The sequence below is a fragment of the Zea mays genome, chromosome 6 (genome assembly GCF_902167145.1).
Source record: "Zea mays cultivar B73 chromosome 6, Zm-B73-REFERENCE-NAM-5.0, whole genome shotgun sequence".
Lineage (NCBI taxonomy): Eukaryota > Viridiplantae > Streptophyta > Magnoliopsida > Poales > Poaceae > Zea > Zea mays.
Window position 1 is genome coordinate 32021359 of NC_050101.1, and position 22949 is coordinate 32044307.

At 55.9% G+C, this 22949-nt stretch overlaps 1 protein-coding gene and 1 long non-coding RNA gene across 2 annotated transcripts; one reads left to right on the top strand and one right to left on the bottom strand.

The window, feature by feature from the left end:
• Positions 1–3548: 3548 nt before the first annotated feature.
• On the bottom strand, positions 3549–4770 carry LOC542700 (low temperature-induced protein15). The gene has a single exon (NM_001112214.2). It carries the CDS (start codon positions 4202–4204, stop codon positions 3797–3799), a length of 408 nt encoding a protein of 135 aa, NP_001105684.2. The 5' UTR covers positions 4205–4770; the 3' UTR covers positions 3549–3796.
• A 986-nt stretch (positions 4771–5756) lies between these two features.
• Positions 5757–7800, top strand: LOC103629162 (uncharacterized). Its single transcript, XR_554187.4, has 2 exons — positions 5757–6357; positions 7310–7800. It is a non-coding gene; the product is annotated as an uncharacterized lncRNA (long non-coding RNA).
• The last annotated feature ends 15149 nt before the right edge of the window (positions 7801–22949 follow it).

Consider the following 22949-nt stretch of genomic DNA (forward strand, 5'->3'; position numbering starts at 1 on the left):
AGTATTGTGTTATTTTTATTTCCTTGGGAAAAACCCTACATAAACTGCCTTTCTCTGAGAAAAAGAAGAGTGACTTCAACTCCACCATATAAAGCATGTATGTTATAGGTCTCTTTCTCTTTACGGGAGCGGGATGGGCTTGCGGAATACCTAGTGTATTCACCCAGATTTATTTATGTTTTTCAGCAGCCGAAGACTTCTTTTCTGCTATGCTTGATTGAGAGGGCTGTGTCTGCACCCAGTTCTGCCTGTGGTTTGGGCTAGTGTACCTTCTACTGCGCTTTATATTCTGGCTCTCTCAGAGCTTGTACCTCGGTATTGTAATAACCTTTATTTGAACTCTGTACTATTTGAAGTAAGAAATGTGGTTACTAGCCTCCTGAGACTAGTAATTGTATCACATTTGAGTCCCAAAGGATCGGGACGCTTCAGAAGATGAAAGGTAAATTAACATACCCTTTGCCTTCCTCATTGCTAGAGATCACTGTGTTGACATTGCCCTTTTTGCCACGGCAATCCGCTCGATCAGGACAATCCTTGGCAAAATGACTCATCTTGCCACATGTGAAACATGTCAGTTTAGCCTTGTTCTTCTTCTTCTTGAAGTTGGTAGTTTTGTTGGGCTTGCTAGATTTTGTCTTTCCTTTGACCTTGTGGTTCTTTTGAACCATGTTGGCGCTGGAGTGGCCCTCGCCTCCTTTAGATCTCGTGTCCTTAGCCCGAGCTTTCTCCTCAACATCTAGAGACGCTATCAGATTTTTAATTGATATCTCCTGTCTCTTATGTTTCAGAGATGTGGCGAAGTTCCTCCATGTAGAAGGCAACTTTGCAATAATGCATCCAGCCACAAATCGGTCGGGAAGGACTATCTTAAGGTGGTCGAGCTCCTTGGCTATACATTGTATTTCATGAGCTTGTTCTACAATAGAGCGATGATCAACCATCTTATAATCATGAAAGCTCTCCATGATATACAAGTCACTGCCAGCATCTGATGCACCAAACTTAGTAGTAAGTGCATCCCACAACTCTTTCTCGTCTGTGTGGGCGCTAAGAACTGCTCCCGTAAAGATAGCATTGGCATGGTCGTACTCTTTCTCCTGTTCAGGAGTCAGTCCGCCCTCAGGTTTGCCTTTACTAATATGGAACACATTCATAGCAGTAAGCCAGAGCGTGGCCTTGACTTGCCACCTCTTGAAGTGCATACCATTGAATTTTTCTGGCTTCAGCGCGTCGGTAAAAGCAGCCATAGAAAAACTAGGAAATTGTCTACACTAAGGTTTTTGGGTTGATACAATATTAGACAATTTCTAGATTAAATTCCGAATATAAATCATGACTAAATCAGAAGAACTGAAGTATAAAGTCAAAACAGATGATGCGTACTAATCAGACATACCGATAGATGGCGCGGGCCAGAATCAGCAGGGTTGACGACATCGAACAGCGGGGCCGATGACGTCTACGCAGCAGGGTTCGACTAGAAGATCGCGAGCAGTCGCGTGAGGACGCTTCCCAAAAACCTGATTCGCCCTCTCCCAGTGCAGGATCTCGAAGGCGAAGGGTTCCGGAGACATGCTCTCCCAATCGCAGATGCACGTCGGCGGTCAGGACGAAGAGAACTACGAAGGCGGCGCAGTTGTGAACAGAGGCGAAAGCGAAAACTGGGATGAGTTGGATGCTGACTGCCATGTGCCTTATATAGGGCCGAGTCTGCGAACCGATAGCTATCTGCAATCCGATCTGCACGCGAAAATCTCGCGTTCCGTTTAGATCTTTATAGCGATCGGTTAGGATTTTAAACTTCATAGCTAAGCAACCAAAAAATAAAACGGCAAAAGAAAGCCGTGCCCTCGCAAGGCGAGGTGCCAGATTTTGGCGGACCATTCACTGAAAGGGCATACTGTATAGCAACTCCGTCTATATTGTTTTAACGTAGCACTATAGCCGGTCTCAAGCCCCCCTAAAAGATGAGATTTTTTAATAGGTTTGTTGAGGCAATGTTAAACTTAGCCATTTTATCAGAGATGAAATCCGTAAGAGATCCATTGATGCATAATTAACCCTTTCAGTAATGCATCATATAACGGAATCTAGGTACGGTGTTAAATGGATAAGGGTCAGGTCAGCATCCCTTAATGACATGTGACGTCACAACCTCGCTATGGTGTCAAGTGAGCGAGGATCAGATCACTAGTTCCTTAGTACCGCATCGCATCGATACCCGGATACAGTGGAAAATATGCAAGGGGCTTCACATCACTACCAGATGTGAAGGGTATGGAAGCTACTCGAACCAACTAGGATCCATTTAGATAGTTGGAATGTAGGGCCGCTTACGTATGAGTTAAGAGAGTTTGTTGAGATAGCAACTAGGAGACGTGTAAATGTTTTGAGTGCAGGAGACTAAATGAAATAGCCAGAAGGCGAAGTAGATAAACAATACTGGATTCAAGCTTTGGTACACATGGACAACTGCGAATAGAACTCATGCGTTGCGACGATATACCAATCATATTTCATACCAATCATGTTTTGAGGTGGTTCATGAAGGATATGGGTATAGTAGTAAAAATTAGGAGGGAGAGAGTCTTGGACTTTCTGGTAACTTTTGACCTATTGATATCCAACACTTTCTTTAGGAAGATAGACTCCTAGTTACTTATAATAGTGCTCAAAACTAGCCAAATTGACTTTGTCCTCACAAGGATAAAGAATAAACGAGTACGTTTAGATTATAAAGTGAGTTGTCTCTCAACGTAAGTTTGTGGTGGCGTATTTTATTTTAGCCCGTAGGGATAAAACAAGGCAAGATTGTAAGAATAAAGTTATGGAAACTGAAAGGGGAGAAGACAAAAGTCTTCGAGTAAATAACCATCAAAGAGGGTACTTGAAAGGAAGAGGATACACAGAAAAACATGTAAAAGAAGATGACAAACTATATTCACGAGGTAGCCTTAGAGATAAACTATATTCACGAGGTAGCCTTAGAGATGTGTGGAGTAACTAAAGGGAGTGGAGGAAGCTAAAGAAACTTGGTGATGGAATAAAGACAGTTTATTGTGTTATTAAGGAGAATAAAATGCTATAGATGTTTGTATCATGACAAGGGTGTGCAACATAGAAGTACAAGGTAGTAAAAAAACTGCAAAACGAGATGTAAGTGTGCACCGGATCCAGTTGGATGACTCTTTGGCTTTGTGCACAGGATCCAAAAAATCTAGGTATTAAAAGAGATGAAATAGGTTAAGATGAGGGACCCTAATGGTATTCCAATTGAGATATGACATGCTGTAGTTATCTTCTGACTCAAGAACAAGATATCTAACTAGTGGAGAAATGCCGATCTAAAAAATAAGTGAGATATTTTAAGTAAAATGCAGTAACTTGGTATGTCCGTCCATACAAAACCGTCCTTCCTGCAACGATCAACTTGACATGTCGAATCTCGAAATTGATTCATGTGTGCTCACAAATTGGATTCATCGCCTCACCATAACAGACAGAAGGCTCACAAATTTGGAGCCACATACTCGTACAGCATAACATATATATATATAGGCATATTCGATTTCATAAGCAAGATAAGATATTACAACTCCAAACAAGATATTACAACTACAAACACATCCTTTCCGATGGCCAAATTTATAACACTAACAAGAAGCAAATTTATAACACTGACAAGAAGAGCAAACCATGACAAGGATGATTTATGAATAGATATACCAATACGAGATAGACAGCGGCACGACGACAGAAATTGGCTCTCTCCCGCCGGCTGAGGCTCAGATTCTCAGAACCCGATGGGCTGCATCGGGGGGAAGGACGGCTGCCAGGGGCGGAGCATGGGGTCGTCGGTGACCATCTCCGGGATGTCGACGGCGGCGCCGGCCATCTGGAGCACCTCGAGGACGCCGCCCAGCGACTGCAGGCGGCCGGCCAGCTCGGCGTGGCGGGCGCGCAGCACCGCGTTGTCGCCGTCCACCCTGCCCAGGTCGCGCTCCAGCGCCGCGGTGCGGGCCTGCGTCGCCGCGTTCTCCGCCTGCAGGCGGGCCACCTCCGCCACCAGCTCCTCCAGCCGCTGCTGCTTCCGCGCGCGCGACCGCCGCGCCGACTCCCTGTTGGACAGCATCCGCTTCCGCTTGCGCTCGTCCGTCGTGTCGTTGCTGTCGGGGCTCGAGCTCCGGCGTGACGACGACATGGATGCTTGTCTTGTCGGATTGAATCTGTTTGGTGGGGGGTGGGGTGGGGGGAGGATGGGGAGAAACAGGAGCCCTAGAGATGGATTCGAAAGACTATCTCAGAGAGAAAGAGAGAGGGAGAGACGGCGAAGGATCAGCAGTTGGAGAGGGGCGATGCGTTCATGAGAAGACGTAGAACCAGTAGAGGAAGGCGACGGAGAAGGAGTGGGAGCGGCGGATACGGAGCACGCTCAGCTTCATCGGAGCACGGCGGCCGTCAGAGGAACTGGTGGGTAAACATGGGGGTGGGGACGGTGTGCTCCTCGGACGGACGGATCTACGCGGGGACAGGAGGAGGGACCGGGGAACAAGAATTCGAGGAAACCAGAGGGGCCGGCTGCAAGAGTTCCTTGAGGGAAAGAAGAGTACTGGACTTGGACGGCTCGCAGATCGAAAGAAACAAGAAAAAAGAGAGGAGCTGCGAGGACCTGAATGTAAGAAAAAGAGAGGGGGCAGGGACTTAGCTGAAAGAGAGGAGGATGGCAAAGGAGAGACACTCCTTATCTTTTATCCGGAGATGGGGAAGGTTTCGAACGTCTCCCTGGGGCGGCTATTTATAGCTGGAGCCGAGGGTAGTTCTGGGATTTCGGGACGGTGGGGGGATGGTGGGCTGGGACGGCATATTCTTTTCCTGATGCCACGGCCACGGGACCGCCACTAGTCTACCTACTACTTGGCTGGAAAAATGCAGATGAGGTCGGAGGACGAGAATGGAAGAATGCAGATGAGGTGGGGCCCGCTGACCGAACGACGCGGACTGGGCGACGGTGACGGCTGGCTCTGGCTTGCCCAGCTGCTTGGTCCAGCTCATTAAAAAGTTTCTTCCAGAAGTGCCCTCCCACTCGTCCTCCTCTTTTTTTCTTTATCGTACCAAATTTGCCCACCGTTTAGAAGCGAAGCCGGTAGGAAGGCGCCCTCCCAAAAAAAAAAAATAGGAGCGGATTACTCAAGCAAGAAGCCGTGACACGCTTGCCTTGCTGATAATATCTACAGGGAAGGAGGAGGATTAGGAACTTTCTTCTTCCAGATAAACTCTGGATTCGTCTTGCAACTATCTTCTTTCGCATAAAAAGAAGAAAGAAAGAAAGTTACGGTGAATGTTTGGTTTATTTAGAGAATGTTTGGTTTACACGGACTAATTTTTAGTCTCTCTATTTTATTATATTTTAGTATTTAAATCACTAAAACTAAAATTATATTTTAGTTTTTGTAATTACTACTAAAACTCTATTTCAGTTTCCATATCTAGCAATTTCGAAACTAAATTAGAATAAAATGGATGGACTAGTAATTAATATATAATAATGTGTATTATAGTACTATAAATATTATAATATGTTTTCAAACTCCAACAAAAATTGATGTAAAAATGTTAAATAGCTCAGTTCAAAAGTAAATGAGACCGGATAGGAGAATTAATTAGAGCGGAGATAAAATAGAGAGAAGAATAGTTGAGAACAAAGATGTTTAAATATGAATAAAAAGTACGAATAGTTGGATTGAGGAGACTAAATAGTTGGAGATAGCCTAAATGTAGCGGATGTTCAATCATTCACCTATAAACCATGATGACAACCAATTAGTAGCTAAAAAATCATAACCCTTGAATCATCCTATGATCCAATGTAACGCGGGGGCTTCCTAAGAAACACCAATTGGTTGCGCCCCCGTCTGGTTGCCGTGGATTATGAGAATTTGCACAACACACGTAATCCGAGAAGATGCAGCCAAAGCTTAATAATAGTGAATAGTCTCTAGCAGCTGCAGCGCATTATCCAATATACAAAACCAGTGATGTTTGGTTTAGCACGTGGATTCAGTCTACTGCATTCTCATCGTAGCCGCGGACCAAACGCCACCTTGCTCTACTTAGCCATGCACTATTTCTATCGTCCGGTCGAGTTTGGATCGCGGGTCATCTAGCATAGCTCATATTTAATCTGTGCCTAGTGTCGGATCGAGTCGGTTTGGTCCATACTTTTTTGTTGTGTCGGTGTTTAGTCTCGACCAAGCACTACAGGATTACCCACGTAGTGTTTTTGGAGGACAGCGACGTTGATCGCAACTCGATGGTACGTGCAGGTGCACGTCGGAACACAAGAGAATTATACAGGTTCGGGTCGCCTAAATGTGTAATAGCCTACATCATGTGTGATGTTGAGTATTGAGTTTGCTTGAGATTATTACAGATGATTCGCGGGTGGCGTTCGATGAGATCTCATATTAGTCTACGGGGTGGGTGTTATGGTGGTGAAAGAGAGGGATTCATTTTGTTGGGATACCTCCCTAGCCTTATATAGCCGACTAGGGAGATATCCTCTTACAGATCGTGGAAACTTATCTACTTCTACTATTCTTGTGCGCCGGCTCTTCCGGCAATTGCTTCCCTCCGAGTTTAGCGCGCGAAAGATCTGCTCTCCGGTTGCACGCGGGGCACGTTATTCGGAATTCTATTGGTCCCTCTGCAACATATGCGCGCGGATAACGTCTTTGCGTCGTATTTCTTCGGAATCCTTCTGGCTGAGCGTGTTATCCTTCCGATAGTACATGTTTCTCCTGAAGGAGGGTCGGTCCAATAGCACATCTTGGTGTACTACTTATGGGTGGGGGTCTGTTTAAGTGGCCCATGGATGTATTCATGTGACGATGACCCATGTATATCTATTTCCCATATGTTGGATGTGTCAGGTCGAGGTTTTTTGAGGTGGGTCGGGTTTTAGATAAAAAATCATGGTATGTGTCTAGCCCGTGGATTGTTACGGGTCAAAAACTATGGCATGTACTTGCTTATTGTATTGGTCGGATCAGGTTTTTTGAGCAAATTAGGTCGTATTGGTTGGGTCAGACAGCCTATAAGACTGTCTCTAGCGGATAGTGTAAAATAGGGGGACATAGAATTGTAGATGACAATGATTGATAGTGTTTGTAGAATGAAGTTTAAAATAGAGGATGATGCAGGGGATCTGAGAGATAGCATAATCTGTTCTAAAATAAGAAATGTGAAGATAGAGTGAAATTTAAAATAAATGATAGTTACCGGAGATGACACAATGAATGTGCTGCAGATGACCTACCCAAAGCGAAGCAAATGACAGGCTATTGACGACGGGCGGAGTCACGGACACTGGACTACAGTCTGGCACTACCTGCGCCCGTGGTTTGTGTTGTGCTCTGCTCCTGCTCCTGCTCGTGGGGCGGTGGAGTGGAGGTGCAGAAGCAGCTGTGCTGGCGGCGGTGATTCGCAAATCGCAGCGCCAGGCTACCGTACAGCGGCCACCGACGGGTGACGAGGCTCTGGCCGCTGGTATTGGACGACACGGCGGCATGGGCCCCCTCACTGACGCCACCGAAACAGCTAGCCGCGCCAACGGACCACACGACAGCCTCGCGCCGTCTTGTCACATGTCCTACTATATCTTTGTATCGTGCGTCCAACCCAAAAAAAAACAAGGTATAGTGCTATGCATTTACACTTAATATAGTTTGCAAACATCGCACTAATTGTATTTGTATTGTGAGAGAAATTCTATCTATAACCAATAGTTCCTTTTATTTAGGATGATACCGTTTCTTTTCGTGCATGGCTTATGTGCTAAACCTCAGGGGTGTTTGGGAGGCAAGTTTTTTCATAATTTTGAAAAATATTGCAGTATTATCAAACACTAATATTGTCGGCGTTTCGAGACCGGGGGTCCCTAAGCCGACGAGTGAAATGTCGCCGCGTGCCCCAGCCTAGATGGGTCGGCGCGAGGCCGAGCGCGAAAGGGGGAAGTGAGGTGGCCGGAGATGGGCGTGAGAGAGGTGGAAATCCCGCGGCCTTCGTGTTCGTCCCGCGCCCAGGTCGGGTGCGCTTGCAGTAGGGGGTTACAAGCGTCCACACGGGAGAGGGAGCGAGCGGCCTCACGCGAGCGCCTGTCTCGTCCCCGCGCGGCCAACCCCCTCTAAGAGGGCCCTGGTCCTTCCTTTTATAGGCGTAAGGAGAGGATCCAGGTGTACAATGGGGGGTATAGCAGAGTGCTACGTGTCTAGCGGAGGAGAGCTAGCGCCCTAAGTACATGCCGTCGTGGCAGCCGGAGAGATTTTGGCACCCAGCTGGTGTGATGTCGTGGCCGTCGGAGGAGTGCTGGAGCCTAGCGGAGGGACAGCTGTCGGAGCTGTTGAGTCCTTGCTGACGTCCTCTTGCTTCTGTAACGGGGCTGAGAGCCGCCGTCGACACAGAGTATGCGGGGCGCCATCATTGCCTATCTGGCGGAGCAAGCCAGATGGGACGCCGGTCTTGTTCCCCGTGGCCCGAGTCAGCTCGGGGTAGGGTGATGATGGCTCCTGTTGATGTGGCTGGTCTGCGCCCTAGGTTGGGCGATGTGGAAGCTCCTCTGAAGCCGAGGTCGAGTCTGTCTTCCGTGGCCGAGGTCGAGTCCGAGCCCCTGAGTCGGGCGAGGCGGAGACCGTCGGCTGAGGCCAGGGCGGAGTCCGAGCCCTAGGGTCGGGCGAAGCGGAGTTCGTCGTCTTCTGGGGCTGAGCCCGAGTCCGAGCCCCTGGTCGGGCGGAGCGGAGTTCGCAGTCTTCCGGGACTTAGCCCGAGTCCGAGCCCTGGGTCGGGCGGAGCGGAGTTCGTCGTCTTCCGGGGCTTAGCCTGAGTTCGAGCCCTGGGTCGGGCGGAGCGGAGTTCGCCGTCTTCCGGGGCTTAGCCCGAGTCCGAGCCCTGAGTCGGGCGGAGCGGAGTTCGCCGTCTTCCGGGACTTAGCCCGAGTCCGAGCCCTGGGTCGGGCGGAGCGGAGTTCGCCGTCTTCCGGGACTTAGCCCGAGTCCGAGCCCTGGGTCGGGCGAAGCGGAGCTTCCTATGGTGCCTGCGGCCGGGCCTGACTGCCTGTCAGCCTCACTCTGTCAAGTGGCACCGCAGTCGGAGCGGCGCAGGCGACGCTGTCTTTCCGTCAGGCCGGTCAGTGGAGCGGCGAAGTGACGGCGGTCACTTCGGCTCTGTTGGCTGAGGGGCGCGCGTCAGGATAAAGGTGTCAGGCCACCTTTGCATTAAATGCTCCTGCGATTTGGTCGGTCGGTGCGGCGATTTGGTCAGGGTTGCTTCTTGGCGAAGACAGGGCCTCGGGCGAGCCGGAAATATGTTCGCCGCTGGAGGGGGGCCTCGGGCGAGACGGAGATCCTCCGGGGTCGGCTGCCCTTGTCCGAGGCTAGGCTCGGGCGAGGCGCGATCGAGTCCCTCGAATGGACTGATCCCTGACTTAATCACACCCATCAGGCCTTTGCATCTTTAAGCTGATGGGGGTTACCAGCTGAGAATTAGGAGCCTTGAGGGTACCCCTAATTATGGTCCCCGACAGTAGCCCCCGAGCCTCGAAGGGAGTGTTAGCACTCGCTTGGAGGCTTTCGTCGCACTTTTTTGCAAGGGGACCAGCCTTTCTCGGTTGCGTTTTGTTCCGGTGGGTGCGCGCGAGCGCACCTGCCGGGTGTAGCCCCCGAGGCCTCGGAGGAGTTGTTTGACTCCTCCGAGGTCTTAATGCCTCGCGCAATGCTTCGGCTGGTCTGGTCGTTCCCTCATGCGAGCTGGCCGTAGCCCGGGTGTACGGTCGGGTCCCAAGTTCTCGGGCTGGTATGTTGACGCTGTCAACGGTTCGGCCGGAGCCGGATTTGCGAGAGCAGCCCCCGAGCCTCTGCACAGGGCGAGAGGGCGATCAGGGACATACTCGACTTTTTTATATACGCCCCTGCGTTGCCTTTCCGCAAGGAGGAGGGGGGGAAAGCGCCATGTTGCCCTCGGTGGGCGCCGAACATGGTGTCTCCGGTGAGCTGCAGGTGGGTAATCCGAGTGGACGTCCGTGCCCCATTCGTTAGGGGTCGGCTAGAGGCCCGGAGGCGCGCCCAAAAGTACCTGCGGGTGGTCTGCCGGACCCAGTCCCCTGGCGACGGGGTCCGAGGGCTCGATGCCTCCCTCTGATGGGATTCCGTTACAAGATCGTTCCCGCTGGTCTCGGAAATGTCCTAGGGTACCTCAAGAGCGCAACCCGAGCCTTGGTTATGTATCGAACGTACCCATGGTAATCCCTCGCTCTGTGTCTGAGGCGGCTGTGAACCCTTCGGGGGCCAGCCTTCGAACCCCTGATCAGTAGTGGGCGCGGAGCCCGAGTAGCCTGAGGCGGCCGTTGAACCCTTCCGAGGGGCCGGCCTTCGAACCTCTGACCAGTAGTGGGTGTGGAGCCCACGTGCTCTGAGGCGGCTGTTGAACCCTTCCGAGGGGCTAGCCTTCGAACCTCTGATCAGTAGGGAGGCTCGGAGCCTGGTTCCTTCACGGGGAAGGATCCTTTTCGGGGTATCCCCCTTTCCCGGTCCCTGTTGCAAGAGAGAGAAAGAGGAAAAAAGGAAAAGGATACGAAATCGAACGACGCGGCGTACCTTTTTTTTGACGCGGTCATTACGGCGAAGGCGAAGCGTCGCTCGCTTCTCCTGCCAGAGGCGCCGCCTGTCCTGCCGCGGAGTTAATGCGATGGGGCGAGTGGTTCGCGGGGCGGCCGTTGCGCGTGCGCGAGCCGTTCGAGGAACGGAACACGTGCGCGTTGTCTTCACGCCGTGAGAGAGGGTTCTCTCGCGGCCCCCGGATGGGACGTGAGCTTGGCTGACGACGTGACTGCTGCTCCTGCCCGCCTGCCACCGCCATTACTGCCGACCCATTTTTGGCCGCATTGACCATCGCGCCAGGCTGGCGCTGCTGGGTCGTGCGCTGGGTCGCCTCGAGTCGCGGTATTGGTTCCGCAGTCGAGGAGGCGTGGCGGTGGCGCAAGTGGCGGTGCAGCTGCATGCACGAAGCATTCGGCGCGCCAGTTGCATGACGCGTGGGCCTGGGCCTCCATGTCGGGCGTGTTGGGAGTCGGAGAAGTGCGCCCACTTGGCGCGGTTGCATGCCGCCTGCATGGCTGCCCGCCCTTTCGCCTGCTGGTCTGGGCAAAAGTGGAGAGCCGCTTGTAACCGCTGGGCGGTTGTACGCACCGCGCACGGCGGTTTGGCTTCTTCTGCTCTGAGCCGGCTTGCATGACGTGTGGGACCCAGCCCCCGCGCCGTAGGGGAGGACCTTGGAGTGTGTTGGAGAAGACTCAGCCCACGACGGCTGGGGACGCAAGTAGGGAGAGTCGCCTTTAAAAGGAGGGTGACCCCCTTGGAAGGCGACCATGTCTTCGCGCTCCCTTATGCATCGTGTCTTTCCACCTTCCAAGCCCCCGAATGGGGGATACCCGCCGTCTTTCCGGCTCGTCGTTGGAGGAACGCAACTCTGTGGGAGTTGGTACCTTTCAGCCATCGTTCGGCTTCAAGGATTTTCATCAGCCAGCCCGGCTGTTCCCCTCCGTCGGCGGTCACCCGATACGGTGACCACCAGCCCCTGGGTGGGGAGAAGCAAGCCGGGCTGCGACCTTGGTCCCACCCTCAGCTTCAAGGATGTTCATCACCCTCGCTGGGGTGGAGGCCGGGCTGAGCCGGAGCTCTACCTCCCGCGCGGGTTCGTGGGTCGGCCTCTCCTTCGGCGTTCGAGGGAGAGGGCGCTCACTGGCCCTGCGGGCGGGTCGGGCTTCGACAACGCGGGGCTGGTCGACGGCGGGCGTCGTCAGCCTCAGCGCGTCGGGCTCGTCGGCTTGGCTCCCGGTGCCCCCTCCTGCCGGAAGGCGGCTGCCGCGCCGTGTGCACGGGAGGACCACCCAAGATATCGCGCGCTGCCAGGGCGGCGTTCGTGTTCTGGGGCGGTCCTGCCTTTGCACCGGTACGGCGCCTCCGCGTGGAGGTCGGTGCCCCACTCATCCGGGAGGATCTGAGTGGGGATCTGCCGGAGAGCTGACGGCCCCTGTCGTCGGTGCCGAGGTGGAGGCGGCTCGAGAAGTCCCCGTTGCCGACGGGATCACCGCCACCATCCGTGCTTCGGGCCTCCGGCTCTTTGTACTTGTCCTCGCCCCTCGAGCGTCAGCGTGGGCGAGGGCAAGAATGCAGCAGCATCCGCCCTGAGGCCCTCGCTGCTGCAGTTCGGCCACCCGGAGCGGGGGTCGATGTTGTTGCTGCCGGAGCGGGCGACGGCGAGCCGCCCGTCGGTCTTCTGTTGCTCCGCAGGCCCCCCTCCCCCATCGAGTGGGGTTGTTCGTACCTGCGGAGGTGGAACCGGAGTTCTGTTTGTAATGGTACTTTGAATGCCAGTGTTTTTGTTCATTGTGGCTGTCGAGGCCTGAACATGTATGTAATTTCGGCACGGAGCCGTGTTTTTCCTCATTTTCGAGCGCTAAGACTCGCCTGTTGGTTGTCTGAACCGCTTCACCAAGCGTGAGTCACCCCGTGTAAAGGTGACGAGCGAGGTATCCGTATCCCGGAGGCGTAGGAGTCCCTCGGCTCGGTCAGCCTTGTTGCCCGAGGCTTCTCTTGCTCAGTTAAAGGAACCCCTCGGCCGCTCTTCGATGAGCCGAGGCCAGGGGTAGCGGTGTCAGCGCGAATAGAGGCAGAGTTGGCCCGAAAAGAAGACCTGGTCGGCCGTAGCCTGGCCGGGTTGTCTGTTAGCGGGACCGACGCCGGAATTGACCTGCCGAGGCCTCGGGTCGGGCTGATGTCCGCGGGGACAGCCGGCCGAGGCCTCGGGGTGACCAGCCGAGCCGCCTGCCCGAGCCGGATTCTCGGAGAAGACCCTGGCGGCGATGGCCCGGGCGTGGCGATGACGTCGTCCTTCAGAGTGGAGATCTTCGGACCGCGTCGCCGTCCGAGGCTAGGTCGGACCTCGCCGAAGGTGTTGTCGACGCCGAGGGTGCTGCTGCTCCCTTCGAGCGTCAAGATCCGAGCCTGCAGGATCGGATTGTCTTGTAGCGTGTGTTTCCTGCGGCCGCCGAGGCCAAAACACACCCTCGCCGTGTTGTAAAGCTGCGTCTCTTTTCCTCTTGTTTCGAGTACCCGGACTTTTTGTCGGTAACAGAATTGTTTGTGCGAGCGAGAGTTGCTTCTCACGGAAGGTGACGAGTGAGGTATCCGTATCCCGGAGGCGTAGGAGTTCCTCGGCTCGGTCGGCCTTGCCGCTTACGCGCACTCTTACCCGTCCATGGGGTTCTGTCACCGACGCAGTCGAGAAGGCTCGAAGAATCGCTTCGGCAGAAGAGCTTCCGAGCGTGAAGACTTGTTCGGTCCGCGGAATCACTTATCCGAACGTGAGTTACTTATCGCAGAAGGTGATGAGTGAGGTATCCGTATCCCGGAGGCGTAGGAGTCCCTCGGCTCGGTCAGCCTTGGCTGCTTATGTGTACTCCGTCGTTTTCGGGATCCACTTTCAAAGTAGTCGAAAAGCACAAAAGGCATTCTGGCAGAAAAGATCTTTTTTCGAGGAAAATTTCGACGCAGAGGGGGTTCCCCCCTTTTAGCCCCCGAGGGAGGGTCGGGCTTTGCCGAGGCAAGGCTGACGCTTCCTTGATGACTAAACTTTGCGTGGGAGCGAGGTATATGAACAACTTGAAAACATCTTAAGGGTAGAAGCGACGTAGCTGTTGGATGTTCCAATCGTTGCTGTAGACCTCGCCCTGACTGTTGGCCAACTTGTACGTTCCGGGCTTCAGAACTTTGGCGATGACGAATGGCCCCTCTCAGGGGGGCGTGAGCTTGTGCCGCCCTCGGGCGTCTTGTCGCAGCCGAAGCACCAGGTCGCCCACCTGGAGGTCTCGGGACCGGACCCCTCGGGCGTGGTAGTGTCGCATGGACTGCTGGTACCGCGCCGAGTGTAGTAAGGCCCTGTCCCGACCCTCTTCCAGCTGGTCCAGCGAGTCTTCTCGACTAGCTTGGTTGCTTTGGCTGGCATAGGCCCTTGTCCTCGGGGAGCCGTATTCCAGGTCTGTGGGCAAGACGGCCTCGGCCCCGTAGACTAGAAAGAACGGCGTGAAGCCCGTGGCTCGGCTCGGTGTTGTCCTCAGGCTCCAAACCACCGAGGGGAGTTCCTTCATCCATCGCTTGCCGAACTTGTTGAGGTCGTTGTAGATCCGAGGCTTGAGCCCTTGTAGAATCATGCCGTTGGCACGCTCTACTTGCCCATTTGACATGGGGTGAGCTACGGCGGCCCAGTCCACCCGGATGTGGTGATCCTCGCAGAAGTCCAGGAACTTTCTGCCGGTGAACTGGGTGCCGTTGTCGGTGATGATAGAGTTCGGGACCCCGAAACGATGGATGATGTTGGTGAAGAACGCCACCGCCTGTTCGGACCTGATGCTGTTTAGGGGTCGGACCTCGATCCACTTGGAGAATTTGTCGATGGCGACCAACAGGTGCATGTAGCCCCCGGGTGCCTTCTGCAAGGGGCCGACGAGGTCCAGACCCCACACAGCAAAAGGCCAGGTGATGGGTATCGTCTGCAGAGCCTGAGCGGGCAGGTGGGTCTGCCTTGCGTAGAACTGACACCCTTCGCAGGCGCGGACAATTCTAGTGGCGTCGGCCACCGCCGTGGGCCAGTAGAAGCCTTGTCGGAAAGCATTCCCGACAAGGGCTCGAGGCGCTGCGTGATGGCCGCAAGCCCCCGAGTGTATCTCTTGCAGGAGTTCCTGACCTTCGGCGATGGAGATGCATCGCTGGAGGATGCCAGAGGGGCTGCGGTGGTAGAGCTCCTTCTCATCTCCCAGCAAGACGAATGACTTGGCGCGCCGCGCCACCCGTCGAGCTTCGGCTCGGTCGGAGGGTAGCTCTCTTCGGTGGAGATATTGCAGGTACGGGGTCTGCCAGTTTTGATCAGGCGTGACCCCGCTTTGCTCCCCCTCGACGCGCAGCGTCTCGCCCTCGGGGGCCGAGGGTACCTCGGGCCGAGCCGAGGGTGCCTCGGGCTATGCCGAGGGTACCTCGGGCTGGGCCGAGGGTGCCTCAGGCTCGGGCGTGTCGTCGATCTTGATGGAGGGTTGATGCAGGTCTCGGGAGAAGACGTCCGGGGGAACCGTTGTTCGCCCCGAGGCTATTTTAGCCAGCTCATCCGCAGTCTCGTTGTAGCGCCGGGCGATGTGGTTGAGCTCGAGCCCGTAGAACTTGTCTTCCAGGCGCCGAACCTCATCGCAGTAGGCCTCCATCTTCGGGTCGCGGCAGTGGGAGTTCTTCATGACTTGGTCAATGACGAGCTGCGAGTCACCGCGAGCGTCGAGGCGTCGGACCCCTAGCTCGATGGCGATCCGCAATCCGTTGACCAGAGCCTCGTACTCAGCCACATTGTTGGATGCCGGGAAATGGAGGCGTAGCACGTAGCGTAGGTGCTTCCCGAGGGGCGAGATGAAGAGTAGGCCTGCGCTGGCTCCTGTCTTCATCAACGACCCATCGAAGAACATGGTCCAGAGCTCCGGTTGGATCGGAGCCGTTGGTAGCTGGGTGTCGACCCATTCGGCCACGAAGTCTGCCAGGACCTGGGACTTGATGGCCTTCCGAGGGGCGAACGAGATTGCTTCGCCCATGATTTCCACCGCCCACTTTGCAATCCTACCCGAGGCCTCTCCGCACTGGATGATCTCCCCCAGGGGGAAGGATGACACCACAGTTACCGGATGAGACTCGAAGTAGTGTCGCAACTTCCGCCGTGTCAGGATCACCGCATACAGCAGCTTCTGAACTTGTGGGTAGCGGATCTTGGTTTCGGACAGTACCTCGTTGACGAAGTAGACTGGCCTCTGAACGGGCAATGCATGCCCCTCTTCTTGCCTCTCGACCACAATCGCGACGCTAACCACCTGAGTGGTCGCGGTGACGTAGACCAAGAGGGCTTCTCCGGCAGCTGGGGGCACCAAGATAGGCGCCTTCGTGAGGAGCGCCTTCAGGTTCCCGAGGGCTTCCTCGGCCTCAGGGGTCCAAGTGAAGCACTCGGCCTTCCTTAAGAGGCGGTACAGAGGTAGACCTCTTTCGCCGAGGCGTGAGATGAAGCGGCTCAGAGCCGCGAGACATCCCATGACCTTCTGTACGCCTTTCAAGTCCTTGATGGGCCCCATGCTGGTAATGGCTGCGATCTTCTCCGGGTTGGCTTCGATACCCCGCTCGGAGACGATGAACCCCAAGAGCATGCCTCGGGGCACCCCGAAGACACACTTCTTGGGATTGAGTTTGACGCCTTTCGCCTTGAGACATCGGACTGTCACTTCCAGGTCGGAAAGGAGGTCGGAGGCTTTCCTCGTCTTGACTACGATGTCATCGACGTAGGCCTCGACCGTGCGGCCAATGTGTTCGCCAAACACATGGTTCATGCACCGCTGGTACGTCGCGCCCGCATTCCTCAAGCCGAACGATATGGTGACATAGCAGTACATGCCGAAGGGTGTGATGAAAGAAGTCGCGAGCTGGTCGGACTCTTTCATCCTGATTTGGTGATACCCTGATTAGGCATCGAGGAAAGACAGGGTTTCGCACCCAGCAGTGGAATCCACGATTTGATCGATGCGAGGCAGAGGGTAGGGAACCTTCGGACATGCTTTGTTCAGACCAGTGTAGTCTACACACATCCGCCATTTCCCCCCTTTATTTCTCACAAGCATAGAGTTGGCAAGCCATTCGGGATGGAATACCTCTTTGATGAACCCTGCCGCCATTAGCTTGTGGATCTCCTCGCCTATGGCTCTACGCTTCTCCTCGTCGAATCGGCGCAGAGGCTGCTTGACGGGTCGGGCTCCGGCTCGGATGTCCAGCGAGTGCTCGGCGACATCCCTCGGTATGCCGGGCATGTCCGAGGGACTCCACGCGAAGACGTCGGCGTTCGCGCGGAGAAAGTCGATGAGCACTGCTTCCTATTTGGGATCGAGTCCGGAGCCGATCCGGATCTGCTTGGAGGCGTCGCTGCTGGGGTCGAGGGGGACGGCCTTAACCGTCTCCGCTGGCTCAAAGTTGCCGGCATGACGCTTCACGTCTGGCACCTCCTTAGAGAGGCTCTCCAAGTCGGCGATGAGGGCCTCGGACTCGGCGAGGGCCTCGGCGTACTCCACGCACTCCACGTCGCATTCGAACGCGTGTTTGTACGTGGGGCCGATGGTGATGACCCCGTTGGGGCCCGACATCTTGAGCTTCAGGTAGGTGTAGTTGGGGACGACCATGAACTTCACGTAGCATGGTCTTCCCAGTACCGCGTGGTAGGTTCCTCGGAACCCGACCACCTCGAACGTCAGGGTCTCCCTTCGGAAGTTGGAGGGTGTTCCGAAGCAGACGGGAAGGTCGAGTTGTCCGAGGGGCTGGACGCGCTTCCCGGGAATGATCCCATGGAAGGGCGCAGCGCCTGCCCGGACGGAGGACAGATCGACACGCAGGAGCCCGAGGGTCTCGGCGTAGATGATGTTGAGGCTGCTGCCTCCGTCCATGAGGACCTTGGTGAGCCTAACGTCGCCGATGACGGGGTCGACGACGAGCGGGTATTTCCCCGGGCTCGGCACATGGTCGGGGTGGTCGGCTTGGTCGAAGGTGATGGGCTTGTCGGACCAGTCTAGGTAGACTGGCGCCGCCACCTTCACCGAACAGACCTCATGGCGCTCTTGCTTGCGGTGCCGAGCCGAGGCATTTGCCGCTTGCCCACCGTAGATCATGAAGCAGTCGCGGACCTCGGGGAACTCTCATGCTTGGTGATCTTCCTTCTTATCGTCGTCGTGGGCCCTGCCACCCTCCGCGGGTGGCCCGACCCTGTGGAAGTGGCGCCGAAGCATGACGCACTCCTCAAGGGTGTGCTTGACGGGCCCCTGGTGATAGGGGCACGGCTCCTTGAGCATCTTGTCGAAGAGGTTGGCACCTCCGGGGGGTTTCCGAGGGTTCTTGTACTCGGCGGCGGCGACAAGGTCCGCGTCGGCGGCGTCGCGTTTCGCTTGCGACTTCTTCTTGCCCTTCTTCTTGGCGCCGCGCTGAGTTGACGCCTCGGGGGCATCTTCCGATGGGCGGCCCTGGGGCTGCTTATCCTTCCGGAAGATAGCCTCGACCGCCTCCTGGCCGGAGGCGAACTTGGTGGCGATGTCCATCAGCTCGCTCGCCCTGGTGGGGGTCTTGTGACCCAGCTTGCTCACCAGGTTGCGGCAGGTGGTGCCAGCGAGGAACGCGCCGATGACATCCGAGTTGGTGATGTTGGGTAGCTCGGTGATGTTGGGTAGCTCGGTGCGCTGCTTCGAGAATCGCCAGATGTAGTCCCGGAGAGACTCTCCCGGCTGCTGTCGGTAGCTTCGGAGGTCCCAGGAATTCCCGGGGCGCACGTACGTGCCCTGGAAATTGCCGGCGAAAGCTTGGACTAGGTCGTCCCAGTTGGAGATCTACCCCGGAGGCAGGTGCTCCAACCAGGCGCGGGCGGTGTCGGAGAGAAACAGGGGGAGGTTACGGATGATGGGGTTGTCATCGTCCATTCCACCCAGTTGGCAGGCCAGACGGTAGTCCGCGAGCCACAGTTTCGGTCTCGTCTCCCCCGAGTACTTTGTGATAGTAGTCGGGGGTCGGAACCGGGTCGGGAACGGCGCCCGTCGTATGGCCCGGCTGAAGGCCTGCGGACCGGGTGGTTCAGGCGAGGGGCTCCGATCCTCCCCGCTGTCGTAGCATTCCCCACGCCTGGGGTGGTAGCCTCGGCGCACCCTCTCGTCGAGGTGGGCCCGACGGTCGCGGTGATGGTGCTCGTTGCCGAGGCGACCCGGGGCCGCAGGCGCTGTGTTGCGCGTGCGCCCGGTGTAGACCGAGGCTTCCCGCATGAATCGGGAAGTCGCGGCATGAGGTTCCGAGGGGTACCCCTGCCTTCGGGAGGCGGAGCTCTCGGCCCGTCGGACCGTGGCGCCTTCCAGGAGATTCTTGAGCTCTCCCTGGATTCGCCGCCCCTCGGTGGTTGATGGCTCCGGCATCGCGCGGAGGAGCATTGCTGCTGCAGCCAGGTTCTGGCCGACCCCACTAGATGCGGGTGGCGGCCTGACCCTAACGTCGTCGGCGACACGGTGCTGGAAGCCCTGGGGTAGATGACGTATTTCTCCGGCTGGAGGTTGGGCCGCCCATGCCTGCCCGACGTCCCGGCGGATCGGCTCAAGCGCTCCTGCTCCCTCGCTGAGCTTGGCCTGCACCCCGCGGATTTGCTCGAGCTGTGGGTCATGGCCCCCCGCCTGAACGGGGACCACAACTAGCTCCCGTGGGATGTCAACGCGAGGCACCGGCCTAGGGAGATCACCGTCCTCCGGCATGCCGAGATGGTTGCCTTCGGAGGGACCCCCTAGATCGACGTGGAAACATTCGCGGCTTGGGCCGCAGTCCTCGTCGTCGAGGCTACGGCTACCGTCGGAACAGTCGGAAAGGCAGTAGTCGCATGCGGTCATGAAGTCCTGCATGGCACTGGGGTTGCCAAGTCCAGAGAAATCCCAACAGAAGTTGGGCTCGTCGTCTTCCTCGGACCCAGAGGGCCCGTAGGCCGAGACGTCCGTCAGCTGGTTCCAAGGTGACCACATACGAAACCCCAGAGGGTTTGGACTCGCCTCTACGAGAGCGCCCGCCAAAGCGAAGCCGCTAGGCGGGTCGAGGCTGAATCCGAAAGACGTGGGATGGGAATCGGTCGGTACCTCTTGGTCGACGGGCAGTGATGAAGTCACGTCGGGGACTGACTGCACCGTCGTCTTAGGTACGAGGGTGACACCCAGCAAGCCTTCCGCGAGCGTGCTGGCGTCGTACGCTTGCTTGGGATTGGCGTGTCGCGGGGAGATAGCGCTCGTCTTCGTCTCAAGCGCGAGGTTGATGCCCAGTGCGCCCCCCGTTGAGGTGCTGGCGCTGTCGACTCGCTCGACAGCCGACGAGGCGCTGCCTCCTGCTTGGCCTTGGTTGCCCCACCTTCCCCTCCGTCGGCGGGGAAGAGGGCGGGGCGAGCTCGAAGGTTGTTCTTCCACCACGCGGGGAAGACGTCGTCGATTCCGCCGCCAGCGGGCGGACTGTCGGCCGCCATTGCCGCTGTCGCCCGGCGGTGGAATGAGTATCATGTTGTAGCCGCCGTCGAGGGACATGAACTCAAGGCTCCCGAAACGGAGCACCGTCCCGGGTCGGAGAGGTTGCTGGAGACTGCCCATCTGGAGCTTGACGGGAAGCTGTTCGTCAACACGCAGTAGGCCCCTACCTGGCGCGCCAACTGTCAGCGTTTCGAGACCGGGGGGTCCCTAAGCCGACGAGTGAAATGTCGCCGCGTGCCCCAGCCCAGATGGGTTGGCGCAAGGCCGAGCGCGAAGGGGGGAAGTGAGGTGGCCGGAGATGGGCGTGAGAGAGGTGGAAATCCCGCGGCCTTCGTGTTCGTCCCGCGCCCAGGTCGGGTGCGCTTGCAGTAGGGGGTTACAAGCGTCCACGCGGGAGAGGGAGCGAGCGGCCTCACGTGAGCGCCTGTCTCGTCCTCGTCCCCGCGCGGCCAACCCCCTCTAAGAGGGCCCTGGTCCTTCCTTTTATAGGCGTAAGGAGAGGATCCAGGTGTACAATGGGGGGTATAGAAGAGTGCTACGTGTCTAGCGGAGGAGAGCTAGCGCCCTAAGTACATGCCGTCGTGGCAGCCGGAGAGATTTTGGCACCCAGCTGGTGTGATGTCGTGGCCGTCGGAGGAGTGCTGGAGCCTGGCGGAGGGACAACTGTCGGAGCTGTTGAGTCCTTGATGACGTCCTCTTGCTTCCGTAAGGGGGCTGAGAGCCGCCGTCGTCACAGAGTATGCGGGGCGCCATCATTGCCTATCTGGGGGAGCAAGCCAGATGGGACACCGGTCTTGTTCCCCGTGGCCCAAGTCAGCTTGGGGTAGGGTGATGATGGCGCCTCCTGTTGACGTGGCTGGTCTGCGCCCTAGGTTGGGCGATGTGGAAGCTCCTACGAAGCCAAGGTCGAGTCTATCTTCCGTGGCCGAGGTCGAGTCCGAGCCCCTGAGTCGGGCGAGGCGGAGACCGTCGGCTGAGGCCAGGGCGGAGTTCGAGCCCTGGGGTCGGGCGAAGCGGAGTTCGTCGTCTTCTGGGGCTGAGCCCGAGTCCGAGCCCCTGGTCGGGCGGAGCGGAGTTCGCCGTATTCCGGGACTTAGCCCGAGTCCGAGCCCTGGGTCGGGCGGAGCAGAGTTCGCCGTCTTCCGGGGCTTAGCCTGAGTCCGAGCCCTGGGTCGGGCGGAGCGAAGTTCGCCGTCTTCCGGGACTTAGCCCGAGTCCGAGCCCTGGGTCGGGCGGAGCGGAGTTCGCCGTCTTCCGGGACTTAGCCCGAGTCCGAGCCCTGGGTCGGGCGGAGCAGAGTTCGCCGTCTTCTGGGACTTAGCCCGAGTCCGAGCCCTGGGTCGGGCGAAGCGGAGCTTCCTATTGTGGCGGAACCGCCCGAATTATTCCAACTTAAGTGCCCAAGTCCCGCCTTAGAGGCTAGACCACACTTAAATGGGAATAATCCGTCAGTCCCTCGGATCTAGTCCGACACGGCCACTGACAGGATCAAGTACCACAATCTCACTCGAAGGTGAGTCACAGAGCAAATACAATAAAGCATAAAACCATACATGTCCCAATGTTAAGTTATTACATCACCATGATCATCATCGGAGTTTTTGCAAAAGTAGCCATCATTGTTCGAAGTGCAGCGGAATAAAATTAACGGTAATTAAACAGAGAGATGGGGAAGCCTGTCCCATCACTCCTCATGCTCCTCCTCAGCCGAGGCAGGGTCCCACTCGACAGTCCAACCCGGTGGCAGGGTGGTCGGCCAAGTTATCCCAGCAACCATCTCCTCCAGAGAACCTGTAAAAAAAATTATGCCACAAGCAAGGCTGAGTATACTAATACTCAGCTAGACTTACCCGGTGTGAGGAGTCTACTCCTCTACCTCTAGACATGCAGCTGTTTGGCTGTGGGGTTTGGTTGCCAAAAGCACTAGCTGAGTTTCTAAATCAAGATTTTAACTTAGTCAAAGTTAAGTGTGACTCTCTTAAGGCTAAAAGTGAACTATCTACTCATACATGGTAGCAAGCATTATTAACAATCAACATCTTATCTCAACTCATCATACTTCCACTTATTACTCAATGCAGTACAATGGATCAAGCAGTCTCATTAGCTGCGAGAAGCAGACGATTCGAATCGAGTTTTTATCCTTGCAAGGTAAACCTAAACACACGACATGCAGGGGCACTCCGTCCCCGCACATATCAACCGTCCCCATCGATTCCCTGGCAACAGATCAGGGCTCACCGCCTTGGCGTACAATGCCCCACTGACCCCGACTGGCCGTCGTGCAGTGGCCGCACTTGTACCCACCATAACCGGAATGGGAGACCTCGTCTCAGGTCGCGTGAGGGGTAAAGTCTGCGGGCAGGTTCACTCAGGTACTAGGCTTACCGATTTACCATATTTCTCGGTATGTGTTTAGTACGTTCAAACGCTTGACACAGGTATCCGCACGTTAATCCTTATTCCATTTTCCATCTCGTAAACAGCCAATCCCCATGGATTGTTGTCCACCAACTAGTATCATGATAGTGGGAAAGTGGGTACAATCATTTTCCTGATCTCGCGCGAGTGCTAGAAAAATCACTCGTCTTCTACCGAGATCCTATTTAATTAAAGCAACTACTCGACCTGTCATACTAGTATTCATTTCAAAAGGATCCCTGAGATCATGCAACTAGGGTTTCAACCAATTCCTACACCTAAGTGCACAATCAATCCTACAATCATTAAGTGAAGTAAAATAGCATAAATAACAGGTTATGCATAAAACCGGGGCTTGCCTTCCAAAGCAGTGGCAGGCAGGTCC

Coding starts and splice junctions, on each gene's coding strand:
- LOC542700 (NM_001112214.2), bottom strand. CDS start 4,204: ATGTCGTCGTCACGCCGGAGCTCGAGCCCCGACAGCAACGACACGACG.